This window comes from Stegostoma tigrinum, chromosome 9 (genome assembly GCF_030684315.1).
Source record: "Stegostoma tigrinum isolate sSteTig4 chromosome 9, sSteTig4.hap1, whole genome shotgun sequence".
Lineage (NCBI taxonomy): Eukaryota > Metazoa > Chordata > Chondrichthyes > Orectolobiformes > Stegostomatidae > Stegostoma > Stegostoma tigrinum.
Window position 1 is genome coordinate 74469666 of NC_081362.1, and position 20161 is coordinate 74489826.

At 39.9% G+C, this 20161-nt stretch overlaps 1 protein-coding gene across 2 annotated transcripts in view; it reads right to left on the bottom strand.

The window, feature by feature from the left end:
• LOC125455175 (ALK tyrosine kinase receptor-like) overlaps nucleotides 1-20161 on the bottom strand; it is a 977528-nt gene that overhangs the window by 26253 nt on the left and 931114 nt on the right. For both annotated transcript variants that reach the window (XM_048536890.2, XM_059648635.1), the window contains exons 24-25: nucleotides 4625-4722; nucleotides 479-571 (exon numbers count right to left, since the gene is read on the bottom strand). In XM_048536890.2, the coding sequence (XP_048392847.1) occupies nucleotides 479-571; nucleotides 4625-4722 (191 nt within the window). The remainder of the gene's footprint in view (nucleotides 1-478; nucleotides 572-4624; nucleotides 4723-20161) is intronic.

Consider the following 20161-nt stretch of genomic DNA (forward strand, 5'->3'; position numbering starts at 1 on the left):
CTGCGGTATTGTAATTGCTTCTGAATGTGGTTGACAAGCTTCAGGGCAGAGGAGATAACTGAGGTGTTACGGTGGGAGAGAAGCTGACTGAGCTCTCTTCCTTTATTTTAAAAATGGATAATGGCCTGGTATTGCTGAAGTTCATTTTTCCGTGATATTCAGATAAGCAAACTGGCAATTTTCAATTTGTCAAATAAGAAGAAGCAGTCTGAAATGTTATTATAGATTCCATTTGCAAGGTTATCAGTTTACAGTCAAGCTTTAAGCTTAATATGAGCTATATGGTTTCAATTTAACAGTTCTTAGTTTTATTTACCGATTATAAAAAATAGTGGTCGCAATGTGGCTACTTTTAACTGCCCTCTGAAACGGCTGAGCAAGTCACTCAGTTCAAAGATAACTGCCAGCCTTACTGGTGAACTCCACATGAAAGAATAAAGGAAAAAAAAATGTAATTTACAATATTTTCTTCATTTACCTGTATATATCACGAGCCATTCCAAAATCTCCAATCTTAGCCACTCGTCCTGTACCTTTGAAAGTAAGAAGGCAATTTCTTGCAGCTATATCCCTGTTTATAAATAGAACAAAGAAAGGTAAATGGTCTCCCCGCAATTGGCGCTCATTCACTCACCTCTTTTCCTAAAGCAGCAGACTAACATTGGAGTAGGGATGCACTTTCACAACAGTTGCTAACATACTTTGAACAAGATTCTGCATACAGAATGTTACTAAGCAATTTTTGACTCAGAGCAATTGGGACAAACTTGAGCCCATGCTCAGCTGGTATCTACAAGTTCACTTTCAGTAGGGATCACTGAATACTAATGTATCACAGGAGTCTTGAATGACATTTTGGTTCTTAAAGGATGCTAAGATCAAATTGGTACTCTGGTTGAGATCCACTTGATTGTTATTGATCGAAGTTTAAACATTGACATATATTTAATGATACAGCAGTTGTGCCTTCATCATGATGCAATTGACAGAGTGAAGATATAAATGTAACTCACACACAGTTGCTGATGCAAAATTACAATGTTAAAGGATTAGTTATTGCCAACAAAAGACCAAGGATGGACAGAGACGATTTAAATCCCAGAACTTCTATTTGAAGGCATGTATAAAATTATGTAAGCCACAGATTGTCTGAGAATGCCTGAGTGAAAGATGTTAGAATGGATTAAATGTAAATTATACATTAAAGTATAAATGAGGCCAGGATCATGCAAAGTCCATTCTGCTGTTGTCTAAGTGGGTGTAGCATTATAATATTGATCTGACAGATCTGACCTTTGGTCATGTCATTCCTTTCATCTTCAAAATAAATATCTCTCCGGTGTAGTGGTTAATTGGACCTGGACACTTTTCAGCATTTATAGTCCTATGAATATCTCACTTTTCACAACTCTCTACATTACAGCATGTATACATTGTGTGCCCAAACAGGGAAAATATTTTCAGTCAAGTAAGCCAAAGTCAAGAAGAAAAAACTGGCTTGGGATCTAATCATTATGGTATCAGTGTATTAATCAATTTGGGCAGATGTTTGTGCTGTAATGAAATATTTGCATGTTTTCAGCATAGATAATAAATCAGAACTTATGCTTTAAGAGTTGAATTGGAATGTTGCCAAACTTTTTCAGTATGCTTGAATTAGCAAAAATCCCACCTGAGTCAACACTTCCAGTTTCAGTCCAGAATTTAAGCATTTGACCTACGCTGACCTTCCAACAATGCACTGTTGGGGCTGCCATTCATGGAGGGGATTTTCAGCTGAGGCATCACTGTGTTATTTCACCTCTTTTTTGGAGAATTTGAAGCAGTTGGGAGGGGGGTGTTCAAGGATTAAATGTGCATCAAGAACAACCCAAGGAACTGGCTTATGGAGAAAAATAGCATGAGGAATTCACCTGGAGAAAACAAAAATATTGAGGACTGACTCAAGGAGAGGAGCAGATTCAGAGATTCAATTAAGGCAAAGAATAACATGAAAAACTGACTCATTGAAAGGAAGGGCAAGACTTGATGAGGGGATTAGATTCAGGGGCTCACCTGCAAAGGGGGACAGCCCTTGGGACACATTTGGAAAGAGAATCTGTTCAGGTTCTCTTTACAAGAAAGGAACAACACCCTGGAGTACACCTAGGGACAGGGGCAGGTCATGTGACTCACTGGGGGAGAGGTCCGCTATTACAGGTGGTGATATTAAAGACTTATGCCAGAAGAGGATCAAGTTCTAGGATTCTGTAAGAGGAGTAGAATCAGAATTCACACGGTGAATGAAGCAACACCGAAGCCTCGTACAGGAAGTGAAGCCCAAATGGTGGTCTTCTGTTAAGAAGTGATAAAGATAACTCCATGTAAGTTAATAATTGAATGGAATAGATGTTTACTGTATAAGCGTGTGTTTGAGATTGCATTATTATCTATTTCTCTTTCTGCCTTTACAACCTGTAAACCTCAAATTTGAAAACATTTCTCTTGTGTACTCTCATCCATGCGACAAGAATTAGAAAAGGATAAAATATTCAATGATCGAGGATGGTACATTACACTGGTAGTTACAATTTCTCATCTATATAAGGCCCTACATGTACTTATGAATTCGGAACAGGCCCCTTTTGTAAAGAAATGTGTGTGAAGCATAGGTTTATGTATCTGAATGCAGAATTAGTTATTCAGAGAAATCATAATTACTGTTTCGGGAACATTCTGAGGAAGGGTCACCAAACCGGAAATGTTAACTCTGATCTTTTCTTCACAGATGCTGCTAGACCTGCTGAACTTTTCCAGCAACTTCTGTTTTTGGTCCTGATTTACAGAATCCACAGTTCTTTTGGTTTTTATTAGTCATTCAGAATTGCTTTATCTTTGTTCATGGGATGTGGGAGTCAATAGCTTGGCCATTATCTATTGCTGATTTCTAATTGCCCCATGACGAGTCAACCACATTGCTGTGGTTTTGGTGTCATATGTAGGTCAGACTGGCTGAGGTTGACAGATTTCCATCCCTAAAAACACATTAGTGAACCAGACTGATGCTTTTATGACAATTGGCAGTGCTTACACAGTCACCATTAGGCTAGCTTTATTTTTAAATTCCAGCTTTTTATTGAAATCAAATTTCACCAACTGCAATGGTGGGATTTGAACTCATGTCCCCAGAAAATTAGCTCAGGATTCTGGATTACCAGTTCAGTGACATTACAATAGGCCTCCCTTTAAACTGTTAGAAGTGCAAATCTACCTGATAATTCCCTGCATGTGAAAGATACTGAGCTTTCATTTTTTTGGTTTTAAGCTTGTTGCTATCTGATTTGATTTAGATCACGAATAGCAGACCTGATTTTAGTTTATCTGTACCATGAACCTCCAGGCTTTCATGAATTGCTGATGTTACTAATTAATAACATTCCTGCATGGTTTTGGAAATTGGCAAATATTATCAGAAAACTGGACGATTTTTTAAAGCAATTTACTTAAAGCAATTTTACAGGGCTAATGGTAAGATTCTTGGTAGTGTAGATGAGCAGAGAGATCTCAGTGTCCATGTACACAGATCCTTGAAAGTTGCCACCCAGGTTGACAGGGCTGTTAAGAAGGCATACAGTGTTTTAGCTTTCATTAATAGAGGGATCGAGTTCCGGAACCAAGAGGTTATGCTGCAGCTGTACAAAACTCTGGTGCGGCCGCACTTGGAGTATTGCGTACAGTTCTGGTCACCGCATTATAAGAAGGATGTGGAAGCTTTGGAAAGGGTGCAGAGGAGATTTACTAGGATGTTGCCTGGTATGGAGGGAAGGTCTTACGAGGAAAGGCTGAGGGACTTGAGGCTGTTTTCATTAGAGAGAAGAAGGTTGACAGGTGACTTAATTGAAACATATAAAATAATCAGAGGGTTAGATAGGGTGGATAGGGAGAGCCTTTTTCCTTGGATGGTGACGGCGAGCATGAGGGGGCATAGCTTTAAATTGAGGGGTGAAAGATATAGGACAGATGTCAGAGGTAGTTTCTTTACTCAGAGAGAAGAAAGGGAATGGAACGCTTTGCCTGCAACGGTAGTAGATTCGCCAACTTTAGGTACATTTAAGTCGTCATTGGATAAGCATATGGACGTACATGGAATAGTGTAGGTTAGATGGGCTTGAGATTGGTATGACAGGTCGGCACAACATCGAGGGCCGAAGGGCCTGTACTGTGCTGTAATGTCCTATGTTCTATTCATCAGATTGAGGTCACTTCTAATCTGCTAAAGCTAACTTATCAGTTATCATTGTTTGTTACAACCTGTTTTAGCAATAACCAAATCATTGTAAAAATAAACATGCAACTGCCATAATATGAAATAGCACGATCACATCCATTAATACATCCATTAAAGAGATTTTCATCTGAACTGTCCTTGACTGATTTTATCACAGAGGTGAATGTGCAGTGTACAAAATCCAATTAACTTCTGTATTGCTATGTATTTTTGTTTGACCAGCTTAAAGCAGTAGTACCAGTAAATTTAAACAACACCATGCCTTATTCTTTTGAAACAGAACAAGATCTACAATCAAGGAAATTAAAAAAGGTACTATTTGATATTCTCCAAACACGTCAGTTTGTGGCCACTTACCGATGGATAAAGTGGTTCTCCTCCAGGTACTGACAACCCCGAGCAATGTCACGAGCCACATTCAATAAGTCCAACATGTTGAGAGTTGATGGTTGTCCCTGAAATATAAAAATATCACAAAACATTAACGAACAGTCGTATTGAAGAAACATGAACATCAATAATTCTACTGCTGATGAGCTGCTTACCTAAAAACAGTAGATCAAATAATTTACACTCATTTCCCTGACAACAGCACAACCATCCTTTATGTAGTTAGCCTTGTAAGGAATTGCTTATCCTCACAAAACCTACAGAATGCTAAAAAGGTCAAAAATCGTAATATCCAAGCAGTATACTCATTCCTAATCTTTCTGATTGGACTGTTCCAGAGGGGCTGAGATTTTTGGACCCAATATATTCAATAAATAAATTTACAGTGTTGAGTTGTAGAGAGTGTTAAGATGCTTTGCTTATGCTGTTCTGATTGCAATAATCCAATATTGGGTAGGATAAAAATAGAGCTCCCTCACTGAAAACTGGGCTACAGTTCCCTGGGATTGACAATTAACGGCTTTGGAAATGCTTTTCTTGTCAAACAGTTGCTTCATTCAAATATTAATTTCTGAGCGGTTGTGGGTAAATGAAAAGTTGTGATAAGAAGGCTGTAATTTTTGACAATTTAAATTTTTCTTGCTGATCTTTGGGTTCTCAAGAGCCTTTGTACCAATTGATAAATTACATATACCGTCTCTTCTGCCAGGACCATGACTGACAACAATGGCTTCTCCACTGGCAATCTTCCTCTCAGGATACTTGGAAAGGAGAATCAACAATGAGTGCCATACTATGCAAAGAATTGTCTGTACACATCTGCAAACGTATCTTAACAGTGTGCATGAATAAATGGTGTGTCGTGTCTTCCCAAAGGAAGCATGCCTAGCTGACCAGCTGTCCTGACTAACAGATGTGAATTCTTGATGCTCTCCAGAAAACAACCAAAACACATTAAAGTTAGTTCATGAAAGAAGGTACGCTAGAGTGATCACCAATGAGTGACTGCACCTGACAGGATGCCATCGATCATTACCCATGTGGCCTGGCACACCAAGCTGGCAATGATCACAAGATGGTTCAGATCATTAGAGAGCCAAATATAGGACAGCACATCATTAGTACCATCTTGGTCCTGAATTTATAAAGGCTCTTTAATGTTGAAAAATGCCTCAAAGAAATACAAAGTGGTGTAATCAGAAACAAGTTGCAAAGCCACGGTAAGAGTTAAAAGGAAGGAATCTTGAAAGCTTCACCAAAAAACTTTATTTTGTGTGCTGTCTTAATACAATACTGAGAAGTGGAGAAATAGAGGTGTTTTGGGAGGCAATTGGAAACTGAGGAATCTTGGTGTTGATGGCACAGTGACCTCTGTACCAAGGAGGGAGGGAAGTACAACAGGGCAGAGTCAGAGGTTAGAAATCTAACACCGGCTTTCTTCAGATAGGTGACAATTTGAGATGGTGCAACAGTGTAGTACAGCAGTGCTACTTACTGTAGCACCTTATGCAATATCATCATCATTTCACTCACCATCAAACAAGTAATCATATCCTTGGTTGCCCTCTTGCCTTTAGACATGTACATGTGTATTCTGAGCTTTTACAAAGGCTTATGGAATTTTTTGCCTTGCTACTATTCCTTCTCACTAAATATCACTTGTACGCAACTTTTGAATCCATTTCTCACGTGCATGCTGCAGCTGTCCAAATCTAATTTCAGAAAATTGAATGCAAACAGCATATTTCAATTTCAGCCTGTCTAAAACCCATCATCAGCCATTCAGAATTAAACCACACTTGCAGCTGCAAATGTAGACCAAAGAGTTGATATTTGAGGAGCTAATCACTTTTTCGTCAGATCCGCTGACTTACTTTCTTATCCACACAAATCTCAACCAGATTAGCCTTTATCAAGGCTTTAAGAAAATCCTTAGCAAGACCGTTTTACTTTGCCTGAATTCAGTTAATAGTTTTGAGCATCAAAGCAAAATTCTGTGGTCTGCTAAATACAAGAACAAGATCTATTAGCTCTTCCTAATTTCTTTTGATTTCTTCTGATAAAATGAAAAGAATTTGCATTCACATGTCCTCAGGACATTTCAGGTGCTTCACAGTCAATTGTTTATGTGTTTACTTCACATTACTTCAAGAAGAAAATATTGGAGATGCACTACCATTAAATTCTCTTGCTCTTTTATTGTGACTTCAGTAAAAGAATCTCTAAATTCTGCAAAATGTAAAAATGCCATTTTTTTGAGTCTTCATCAGCCGATTTACAAAGATAAGCAGATCAGTCATGAATTTTCAGCTTTGTAAACTTTAATGACATTATTATACAGCTTGCTTGAACAGTTATTTTCTGAATTTTGAAGAGGACATAGAGGAGGCCTTCCTCTCCAGCTTAACGGATCTGCCTGCTTTACAACTTTGAACATTTTACTTCCAGACTGAAACTGTCTCAGCAGTGTCCACGCCACCCGCTGATGCTGCTGGCCGCTGTACAGCTGCCAGACCTGTGTTGTGCCAAGAGCATTCAGGGCCGGTCCACTGAGTGGCCAGGGTGGCCAACAACCAGGAAAACAATTAGAAGGCACTCTCCAGGAAATTAACCACCTCTGGTATAGCTCTCAACAAATGCGGGCTCCAGACGCCCATTTGGTTAGCAGGCTGAGGGCCTCAAAGTCCACAGGAAAATTCTGTCATTAGCTTCTCTATCCTCCTTGGTACGGTATTTCTAGAAAAATGTCAAGAAAATTGATCAAGTAGGATATTCCACTTCTAAAGTCAGAATGGCTTGTAGTTTAGAGACATAGAGCCACACAACATAGAAACAGGCCCTTTGATCCACCATATCTATGCCAGCCAATAATAACCACGCTATGCCATTCCCACCCACCAGTTATTAGATTATTGCCTGACAAGCAAATACACCTCCAATTCAATCCTCATGATGGACTGCATTAGTTTATCAGGTATTGATACTGGGCATATTAACTTGTTCCTTGTGTGAGCTTTGTCCTCTTTCATTAATTGGGCAATATGTCAGCTTGGATCTTAATAGAGCAATGAAGAGTGGGAATGTTCTCAGGTCCAGGAATTTTGAGACCAACTACCCGCTTCTTGTCAGTGCCCCAGTCATGATCAACAAAATCAATGCAGAACAGGGACTGAATGTTTACGTTTTTTAAAGAGCATTCATATTCTCAGTTTAACCTGCCTTGAGTGAGGTCACTTTTATGACACAGCTTTTCCAAGTTGGAATAGACAGAAAGAATCTCAGTTCTATAGAATTGTTTTGATGTTACAGACGGCTGCATTAATTTATAATGAGTTCTCCAATCTTCATATACCAAATTGATATTCACAACTTATTCTTTCTCAATAGTATCATTGAATATTTTCATGGCATTTTGCCTATACTTTTTAAATATTCAGCATTTTCACAAGATGGCTGATTACTGTAGATTTTTCCAAGGATTGTGATTCTTAAATGACATGAGAAAGAAGCTGATGAAAAAGAAGTTGTTATCAAGTGCGTCACTGCAGAATTAGACATTTTGAAATGTATGCTTGTGAAAACTAAAAGGCCTGCTTGGGAAGGACATCATCTCCCAATGCACTAAGTTGTAAAAGAAGATAAAAGAAGCACAAAAATTCTCCTCTTTAGATCTCTGTGCCTCTATTATATCCGTGTTTTTCAATCTGTAACTCTGGCAGAATTTACTGCCCTCCCCCCACCGAGCTTGGTAGCAAGGAAGCTACTTAGTTGGCAAAAGGGTGGTAAGAGGAGATCTCACCAATGCCACACCTCTTCCCCGATTAGCTTTGCAGCAAGAAGGCTTGTGAACAGCTTTGCCGTCCTGCTGTACTTAACGCTCACTTGAGAGGTCCTTTCCATTATTGTTGGCGTTCGCCCAGAAACAAGCAAGAGATTTAATGTGCAAGACAACAAAATGTGAGGCTGGATGAACACAGCAGGCCAAGCAGCAACTCAGGAGCACAAAAGCTGACGTTTCGGGCCTAGACCCTTCATCCAAGGGTCTAGGCCCGAAACTTCAGCTTTTGTGCTCCTGAGATGCTGCTTGGCCTGCTATGTTCATCCAGCCTCACATTTTGTTGTCTTGGATTCTCCAGCATCTGCAGTTCCCATTATCTCTGAGACTTAATGTGCAGTTGGTTGTTAGGTTCCCAGGGGGTCCCTCATTCAACGCACTCAGCTCCTGACTGAGGGGCCTGGCATCAGGAAGGGGCAGACCACTAGGAGTTACCCCACTTGCCTTATTGCTGACACCGTGACCCCAAGATACCCCTTTCCCTATAATTAACCAGCATCAGAGTTGATCAGGGATCCTTTGCTGTGCGTAGTACTCGTAGCAGTCTCACTGCCACTCGATGGAACTACCGAGTAATGAAGGGGAACCAGCCTCTCAGTGAACAGAATGTCTGCCCTCAGGTTCCTTGTTCATGTGGAAGGACTTCCACTGCCCAGTTGACTGCTTAATTGGCGCCAAATGCTCTGTGTCTTTCCAAAAACAAATAATGCCAGGCTCTTCAATCGAGCAAAACTCATGTTGCCTACAATAGATTCCATCTTATGGCTCAAAGACCAACATTTTATGCATTGAGTCATCCGAAAGCACTTCACAAAGTGTTTCAAGCAAAATTGATATTGAACCATAAAAGGAGAATCAGGATAGATGACCAAAAAACAAAAAGAATGTTTTAAGGAGCATCTCAAAGGAGGGGATAGATCAAGAAAAAATAAGAGAATTCCAGAGCACAGGGCCAAGGCAACTGAGGCATGGTCAACAAGAGTGGTCTGACTAACATTGTGCAAGAGGCCAGCGTTGGAGCAGTGCAGAGGATTGGAGGAAATGAAAGGGACAGAAAAATGTCAGGCCACATATTTTGCATTGCCCATTTTGCAAACACTATACACCCCTAAGTGTTTTACAGCCAATGATTTGTAGTCACCAGTAAATTGCAGTAAGGGCACTGTGAGAATTCTAAGATTCAGGAAGTTTGGGAGACGTAATGATAAGGTAAAGCATTGTACTGTCAGTGTACATGTGGAGCCTGATATTATTCTACAGGAAGGTATAGTTGAAAGGCAGCATAGAAATAAGGGTTGGCCAAGGTTGGATCCTTTGAGGATAACAAAGTTAACATTACTGGAATGGAATTAGAGGGCATTGCACATGTACTTGTGACACAGCTGACATAAAGTCAATTTATGCAACTTTTACTGTTTGTAAGTGTGCTTGCCTAGTTCCAGAAGCATGAAATTCCAAAACTCTGATATAGATGACTGCTCTGCTCCCTGGGAAGTCAATAGGTCAGTTACAGTCACATTGTCCTATTCACTGTTCCAACTGTTTCAAACTTCAGTTTTCTTAGAATCATTTCCGTAAATGCTACTTTCTTCAGTAAAGCAAAGTGCATTTCAACATGATATATGTTACACTAAAATTTATCCAATTTAGCTCAATGTTCCCTGAGGAAATGGGACTCAAAGTGCCACAGTATAAACCTTTGAAAATAACGAAGAGGATTCAATGTCTTTTTTCATGCTTAATTTGGTGTTTTTAATAGCAGCCATTTCTCTTGTCAGTGCCACCTAATGGGCCCATGAACAATGGAGCTTGATGTTTCCAATCTCACTTTGATAGAAGTCCGTCTGGTATCCCATAGAGCATAACAAGGTTTGGTAATGATTCCAGAATTTTGAATTGAGTTGCTTGTTCAATTGTCACATATTCTTCTCACAAAATTTTAAAAGTTGGTTGCAGTTAGCTACAAGAACAAGAACACAGATTTAAAGTTTTGGACAAGTTTGAGAGGGTTGGTAGGAACAGGAAGGCTTTTGCAGAGTGAATGGTACTGATCAGGAGCTTGCTGACTATGAGGTTGGAGTAAGTGAAAACAAACACAGACTGCAAAAGAATATTGGATAGGTCCTTGATGGATCTGAACTTGCAGAGGATAGAGCCGTAGAATAAAATTGATTGGATTGCTCTATGGAGAGCCAACATACACTTGATGGGTTAAGATGCTGTCTTGTATTCTATGAATGGTTCAATGGGGAGAGTCTTATGCATGTGATGGGTGTCTTGGTCACTGCCTGCAGAGCCAATAAATTTGCAATGTTGCATCCTTTCCAGAGGGTTGACTGTATCTTGAGCCACTCAGGTACTTAACAGACCCACACTTGGCCTTCTTCCAAGATCAAGGTGCTAAAATCCTGTCCATTGAGAACCACTAGCCAATTAGATGCTGGCACCATTTCTAGTCTGCAGCATCCAACCCATTTCAACACCCACTCTACTGTTCCTCATGTTGGCTCCCTCATGCAGGGACTGACTACCTTTGGGTCAAAAACCGACCCCTCCTACTCCTCACCCCGAGAGCCCATGGGCAAACACAGCAGGGATTGCCTGTCATGCTCCCTCCACAGCGTACCCCCTCCCAGCCCTTCCCTCCAGTGGCTGGGTTAATATCAGCAGTGCCAGGACAGAGTCCTTAAGTGGGGTTTCATTGATAACTTGAGGGCTTGGATTGGCAGCAGAATGGAAAGACTGTCCATGTGCCTACCTGCCATGACTTAATTTGGGCGAAAGTGGGAGAACGGTGGGTACCCGCCCACTAACCGTTGCCTGATTAAAAACTCCAGTTGCAACCAAACTCACCTCAGGAGGGGGCATAAAATTCTGTTCTATTTGCTATGAGATTTAAACTGGCATCTTAAGATAGCATGTCATGAAACAGTCATACAAAAAGTGCACGATCAATGTTCTTCTACTTACCTAGAATTCAAATGTATTAGAAATTTCTCAAAAATGTACAGGAATGTTCAAAACAGTCAAAAATTTTCCAAACTTCATACTCATAAATAGCATGCAGTGGATAGATTTATAAAAATATCTTTTTGATACAATTCATTATCTGAAGATAGAAGTAAGCTTTGAAGATTCCAATTACTATTCAAAATCCTGAAGAAACTTATAATACAGTGGTAAATCTCACCTTCCTTTGCAGATCCAGACACCATAGCTGAGTACACAATAAAAGCTTTACATTTTCTTAACTCAGGAGGAATGCTGCCAGCTTCTAAGGTAACCAGTGATCAAAAGATTTTTGTAACAGTGACAAGTCTAGTGTTCATTCCAGTTATCTATTGTTACCCCTATTTCCAATTGCATGTGCCTTTTACAGTGTCCCTTGGGCTTCTATTTTCCTTCCATAGTTGGCCATCTGACAACAAAGTAGTGTAATTACAATATTGGCCCATACACAGTTTTAAGCATCATTGGTTGACCTCAGTTGAAGGTGCAAACAGGGAGACAAATGGAAGCTAGGCCATAAGACAATAAGAAAAGAAACAGGCATAGGCAGTTCAGCCCCTCAAGCCTGCTCCTCCATTCAATAGGATTTGAGCTGACATTCCTCACAGCCACTTTTCTTGCCTTTTCCCCCATTACTTTTAATTCACCCTCTGATCAAGAATCTATTTCAGCCTTGGAGGTACCTAAGGACCCTGCCTCTTGGCACTCTGTAGGGAGGAATTCCAAAGGCCCACAATCCTCTGAGAAAAGAAATTCCTCCTCATTTCAGTCTCAAATTAGTACCCTTTTATTCTGAAACCATGCTCTCTGGTCCTAGACTCTTCCATTGGGGGAAACATCCTTCTTCAAACTCTCGCGAGAAGAGTCTCAACGTATTTAGCCATTGCTCATGAAACAATCGCTGCATACTGACGACCATTTGGTGAACCTTGTTTGGTCTGCCTCTGATGAAATAATATATTTTCTTAAAAAGAGGAATCAAAACTGCTCACAGTACTCCAGATGTGGTCACATCAGCACTTTGTACAATTGCTGTAACACTTCCTAACTCTTAAACTCCAAGCCGCTTGAAATAAGGGCTGACATTCAATCCACGTTCCTGATTCCTGCTGCACCTGTGTGCTAGCTTTCTGTGTTTCCCAAGCTCCCTAGGGGAATCAAGGTTATGGTGAAAGGACAGGACGATGAACATGAGGGATGTCAGATTAGCATGATCCGAATGAATTATGGGGCAGACTCAAGAGACCAAACAGCCCACTCTTGTTCCTATTTCTTAATGCCTTTAGTCCCTTTGTACTGCAGCTTTTTGCAATTTTTCTCCATTTAAATAATTTTCTTTCTTTTCCTTCCTTTGCAAAGTGAACAACTTTAAATGTTCCCACATTAACTCCCTTTACCAACTTGTTGCCCACTTATTTAACCTTTCAATAGCTCCCTGTAAACTGTCTGCATCCCTCTTGCAAATTGTCTTTCTATCGATTTTGTGTCATCTATAAATTTGGCTACAGTACATTTGTTTTCATCCTCAAAGGCATTCATACACTTTAAACAGTTGAGGCCCCAGCTCTGATCCCCACGAGCTACAGGTTGCTGAACTGAACAAGAATTCCTTGTCCCCACTTGTTGTTTCCTGTCCGTGAGCCAATTCTCTATTCATGCCAATATGCCACCCACAACGCAATGGGCACTTATTTCTTGCAGGATTGGGGGTCAACTGACAAAGAAAGAAAGGTAGCAAGCAGTAGATGTGTATAGGAAGGAAAGAAGGGAAAAGTGCTGACTAAAGATGCAGAAAGGGAAATGATGGTTTCAGAAAATAAAGTGATGATAGGAAGAATGGAAACAGGGAAAGATCGGAAAATGGGATGGAGAGTCTAAGGAGATGCAGAACGGAATCCTACTCAATAGATTCCATTGCTGCCTGGGAAATTGTTGTTGCAGTAAAGGTGTTGGTGGCAATGTATGGAGCAGAGGGTTGATATTGCAATGCAGAGGTCCCTGTGTGGAAGAGGATGCAGAGGTGCAGATTCCCTCCAGGTGAGAAAGGAGTACCAAGCAAGGGGAATTCAAGTGTGATAGGTCATATGTCATCAAGAAGGTTGTGGAGGATAATCTGTAAGATGGAACTATAGGCCATTGGAGGTTAGAGTGACAAGTGATTATTAGCTAAACATGAGTAAGAATGCAGATTTTAATCAGAATTTAGGTCAGCATGGGATTGAGTGGAGGTGTAGATGGGTTTGGGCAAGGGATAAATGCAGGTTTTTATGCTCAATGAGGTGGGGGCAGTTTTGATTTGGTCTGTGCAGTCCATGACTTACAACTCACTGGGCAATAGTGGTAAGTCATGCACAGAGTCGATTGTTGAGGATGGGGGATGGGTGGAAATTGGCATTGATTTTTGCTAGGGAGGCTATTACTTTGCTGTTAATTCCATTGAGGTGGTGAAGCTACCGCAGCTCATCCTGGGATTTCCCACTGAGATGTTTGCTCGCTACTTCACTTACTTTTTATCAATTAAGCTTCCACAAAGTTCTTTTGGTTCATGCTTTCCTATTTTATTTTGTTGGGGTGGTATGGGTGTGAGTGTGAGGTGTGGGTTCTCCAATTATTATGGAGGTGATGAGGGTTTGAGTCTTGGTCAGTTGCAATGGTATAGGAAAGCTTGCTCAACACATGGGACAGGCAATGGAACCCTTGCTCGCAGGATGGAAAACATGCTCAAGGGGTGATAATTAAGGCTGATTGTTTTCAACGTTCTTTCTACTATCACTGGACAACTGATATTCATAAGCTGCCTCTGTAGAGATGTGTTCTTTTGGCTTCTTTTCTCCACTACATTAGTGAACAGTGATCTGCATGATGATGTTTGTTCTGGTGCTTGATTTCTATCACATTTTTTCAGTCTTGCATCGATTGCGATCACAGGTTACAATGTGAACACTGAATTATCTCTCCACTCAGTAATCAGATTTCCATCAGAAGTTCAATTTCATACTGTTGGAAAAAAATGGGCAGACATTTGTGCTGGTTCATTTGAGCATCTGATATATCCTTGAGTTTTCCGTTCCTAACAGTTGCTCTGCTCCCTTATTTTTCTTGATGCCAAAATAGTGCCAGCTTTATGAATGGATCTGACTGGCAATCTATGAGTCTTTGCCTAATATAAGTTTCTCTTAAGCCTTTTCACCCTGTTTCTTCTGTGTTTGAATCCTCTTCCTAAAATGTACTGATTTTGCTAATATCGAGTATGTTTGATACTGCAAAGTGATTTCTACAACTCACTTAAAAGGACCTTAAACTTCTGATATTTCCTCTGATGCCCTGATTGCTGATTGCCTTGTGAGACCTTAGTTACTTAAGATTTTTAACATCACCTGTTACTTAATCTCACCAGTTGCTTTCAATTTATCACAAAGTTACATTAAATATGGCATCGGATGGACAGTTCATTTAAATCTTCAAGCTGCTTCCCATATTTAGGTTGTTTTATTCTTTGATAGGATGTGGGCATCACTGGCTAGGCCAGCATCAATTGTCCATCCTTAACTACCAGTTGACAGTCCCTAATTACCCAGAGGGCAGTTGAGAATCAACCATGTTACTGTGAGTCTAGAGTCACTTATAGGCCAGACCAGGTAAGGATGGCAGATTCCTTCTAAGAAGACATTAGTAAACCAGATGAGTTTTTCCTGAAAACCGGACGGGTTTTCATGACTAATATTTAGTTAATTTATGGAGTGAATGAAATATCAAATACCAAAAATAAAGTTTAGTGTAAATCATATAGCTTGCTCAAACCTATCAGTTCTCTTTAGTTATCTCATCCACTCTTAAATTTGGTAGGGTTCGTTCTGCAGTTTGATCTTAGCACTATTTCTATTAACTGAATCACAGGCATATGTTTACAGTGCTGAAGAAGTTATTTGGCCCATTGTGTCCATGCCAGTCAACATCTGACTACGCTAATCCCATTTTCTGGCTCTTGGCCCATGCCGCTGGAAGCAATGGCAATGCAAGAGAATATCTAATAACTGCTTAAATATTATGAGTATTTCTCACTCAACCACACTTTCAGGCAGCAATTGTCAGTCTACTACTGCCCTCTGGGTGAAATCAAATTCTTTTCAACTTTCCTTTAAGTCTCTTGCCTTAAACCTATGCCTCCTGGTTATTGATCACTGTACTAATAGAAAAAATATTTTCCTATATGACCTATTTATGCCCTTCAAAATCTTATACACTCCACACCAGGTCCCCTCTCAGCTTTGCTGCACCAAGGAAAATAATCCAAATCCATCCAGTCTTCCCTTATAGCTCTGACCCTCCAGTCCAGACAGCATCCTGGTAATCTCCACTGCATCCTCTGTCGTGCAAACACATATTCCTATACCATGTTGATCCATTAGTACATGCTATACTCCAGTGTGGCTTAACAGGTATTTTGTACATTTCAAAGTGTATATGCACACTAAGATCCCTCTGGTCTGCAGTACTTTTCAGGTTCTATCATTTTTGGTAATCTTTTGCTTTATTAGTTCTCCTGTAGTGCATTACCTCACATATTTCCACTCGATCGATTCTAAATTGTCAGACTGTTTTGTCTAATATTAAATATAAGATGAGCTGAAATTTATTTCTACTGAATATTAACATTCTGTTTATGACGACACTGTGGTTTTGAGAAGTGTATTTTGTACTGGGTTTTTGAAGAAGGTTTTGGGCCACACGAGCTGAGCTGTTTCACCAATTCAATAAAATAAACAGCCTGTGAGGTCTTGGGATTTTTTAAAACTTGGAATAATGAAGTAGCATGAATGGGTGGAGTCAGGCTCCCACAGAACCAGGGTTTTAGTTTAGCTGGATGTAGAAGCTATTTTTCCTCTCTCTGTTGCAGCTAAAAGCTGGAATTGTCTGCTGCTGAACTGCATGTGAGACAATCTATTTTACTGAATTTGCCTTTGCCAAGGGTGTGTTTATGCATGTTACTATATTGGAACCATTGTTGTTTAACAGTTAAACCATCCATTATTCTGTTAAGTTTTCCACTAATGTTAAGTAATTCTAATTTTTCTTTCCCTTGTTCGTATTTTAACCTACGGTAATAATAAAGCTTGTTTTGTTAAAAGCCGAGTAGTGTAACCAATTGAAATATATTTGGAACATAGCACCTTACACTTGCCTCTAAACAAGAAAATGTTAAGATCTATGCTATTTCCTTGATATCCTTGAAGGGTGTTTGGTCTGGTCCATAAAAAGCTCACTTCGCAAGTTTTGTTCTCCAACTACTGACTCCATTCTGCCCCTTGGTAATTTTCTAAGGCTGAATCAGGCTGTTTACAACCTGATATCATATTTTTTCTCAAGATAAGTCTCCTACTACATATCTGCACCTTCACTAAAAACATCAAATCCATTTTCACCTTTATTACATTGCCCAACACTATCTAAGTTTGAAGTCATCTACTTATTTGCTGCTGAAATCCTTATCAATACGTTTATCTCTGAATTTTAATGTTTTGATGCACTTCTGATCTTGCATATTTTATAGTCTGTAAACATAAAATCATCTAAAACTCAGCTGCCCACATGTTGTCTCACACCTAGTGAACACTGAGGGGGGTGATGGGTGAAGCCTCTCATTCCAAACTTTTTGAAAGTTAATGCTTTTACCATTAGCACCTGTGACTTCAGTTGGCACAGTGCTAAGATCTGAAATTCCCTCCCTAAATTTCTCTGCATGGCTATCCTTCATTCCTCTTTTGAGATGTTAAAGTCAAATACAGCTTAGTTTTAAAATGCACTTGTTAACACACCAGTGAAGTTCTCCCTGATATTTCAATTGTTGAGGCACTTTTTAGAGAAGTGTATTTGTACATGGTTTACTAACTGCCCTGCCAGTGTCATGTGGCCTCTATATCTGCAGTCTACTAGTTTCAAAAGTAATAGTGATTAAACACATTACTTGAAACATGATGCCAGAAGTGTGAAGCTAAAGTCAAGTGAATTTTCAAAGTTGCAAGAGACCCAGCTGCTGTAAAACAAAATTGCAAAGACAAATTAAAGCCAAAGTCTGCAACACTGGATTACAGGATGAATCGGATGGCTGTGAATTTTCCTCTCCCTGCTGCTATGTAAATAAAATGAGATAATAGACAGAGAATTAGAATTTTCTCCAGAGTGGAAAAACTGCAAAATAGTTACAGAATTCAACAAAAGGTCTGAGCAAATATGAGTAACAACCCTGCTATCAGTGTTGGAGAGAGAATGCCACAAACTATAATGTAGCATATACCTCAACAGCAGAGCATTGAACCCAGGGGAGATTTTGAAGGCTTTAGAGACACACTTTAAATCCTCCGCTAATGTTACTTTGAACATGATGCGTTCAATATCAAAGTACAAGGAGAAAGTGAGACTACTGAATGGAATGTGACAGAACTCACTTCTAGATAAATCCCATGGGTTTAGACAAGTTAAATCTGATGTAATCAGAAATAAGATTGTGTTAGGCTTAGGAAATCCCCCTGTGAGATTATATCTGTTGAGAGACAGGAAATTCACTTATAGGAAAGCAATCAACATGAGCAAAACTACTGAGGTTGTCAATCATCAGTCATTAATGGGAGAATAGATGGAGGTACGCATTATGTTGGGAGACTTCCAGACCAAGAGTGAACAAAATATTGGAAGAAAAGAAGAAATATTTGTAGATAGGGTGACAGAAAGATCAAGGCCAGAGGCCATGATGTGTATTTTGAGAAGATCGCAAAAAATAAATATCTCACATGTCAAAGCAGTGTTCTAACTGCAAGTGATGAAATCACTTTTCAGACAAGTAGTCAGCTAGAAAGAAGCAAAGCAGGCCTACAAAGATGGCCTCTGGAGAGATGTCACCTGGTAATGCCATGAGTCACACTGCAACATGAAATGGGTGCCATCATCAGGTCTAAAAGTGATAAACAGTTTGTGCCTGCAAAAATGCTGACTGCAGAAGGGACAGCATCGAGAGAATATGAAGTGTCACATAGACCTCAATGCAACATCATGAGCCTGAAGATCTGGAAGTGTCTGTGGAGAGAAGTCAAAGTTAACATTTCAGGTCAAGTGACCCTTTCGCAGTTCTGAGGAAAGATCACCGGATCCAAAACATTAACTCTGATGTCTCTCCACAGGTGCTGCCAGACTTGCTGAGCTTTTCCAGCAATTTCTGTTTTTGTTTCTGATTTACATAGTTCTTTCGATTTTTATCATGAGGCTGAAGTTGTTCAACGTGGAAACTCAAAAATTAAGCTCCTGGTGGTAAGATTGAGGCTAAGTGCTGAAATGATGCTCATTCCAAGAGGTTAAATGAGGTTAAGAGCCCGCTGCAATGATTTGGAGATCCAGGGATGAACATTAATCAAAAACCACTCATCTCAGCTGAATCAAGTCTGAAGCCTGGGCCATAACCCACTATGTTCTCTGAAAGATTTGCAGCATTTCCATGGCCATTGATAAACAAATCTTAGAAGATTTTTAAATACATTTTTACAGGCTTTGGAGATTGTTTTACTGAATATCACCTCTAAATAAATGTCATTGTGAAACCAACTCAGCACCTGCTGAGAAAAATTCTAACTGCCCTAAAGTCCAACCTGAAAAACAAGGTAGAAGATCTAGAAAAAGCAATCAAGTAAGTTACACTACTGGATTATCAGCATGGCAGCAATAAAATAAGCTGCAAAGCTGACAGTATGTATCGTAAAGGCTGCATCTTTTTATTTAAATTTATTTTTGATTGAAGATTGAATCAGGAAAAACAGTTTTACAAGAATTTGCTGTGCTGCTAAAAAAAACAATTTACTGAAATTAATTGTAAGTTGTAGTTACCACCATTGCTTTGCAAGCAGTGAGGAGCGGTATGACCAGAGAAGGCTTAGCTCCAGGGTGCATATGCAAAGTGAAATTTGGCCAGGAACAAGTAGCTGTGGGATTGTCACCAGTTGTGGGTGGCAAATGTAATCAGCCTGACCACTACTCATTGGTTCTTGGGTAGCTGATAAGTTGGTATGTGTGAGAGAGACAATGAAAAGCCTTCAGGCTTTGTGGAAACTGGAGTTTAATTTAGATAAATGTGACGTGCTGCTTTTGGAAAGGTAAATCAGGGCAAGGCTTATACACTTAATTGTAAGGTCCTGGGGAATGTTGCTGAACAAAGAGATCCCTGAGTGCAGGTTCATGGTTCCTTGAAAGTGGAGTCACAGTTAGATAGGACAGTGAAGAAGGCAATCGGCATGCTTGCCTTTAGTGGTCGGTGAACTGAGCGTAGGAGTTGGGAGTCATGTTGCGGCTATTCAGGACATTGGTTAGGTCACTGATGAAATACTGCATGCAATTCTGGTTTCCCTACGATAGGAAGAATGTTGTGAAACTTGAAACAGTTCAGAAAAGATTTACAAGGATCTTGCCAGGGTTGGAGGGTTTGAGCTATAGGGAGAGGCTGAATATTTTCCTGGAGCATCAAAGGCTGAGGAGTCACTTTATAGAGGGTATTGGGTTTATGGAATGAGCTGCCAGAGAAAGTAGTGGAGGCTGGTACAATTACAACACTCAAAGGCATCTGGGTGGGTATATGGATAGGAAGGTTTGAGAGGGATACAAGACAAATGCTGGCAAAT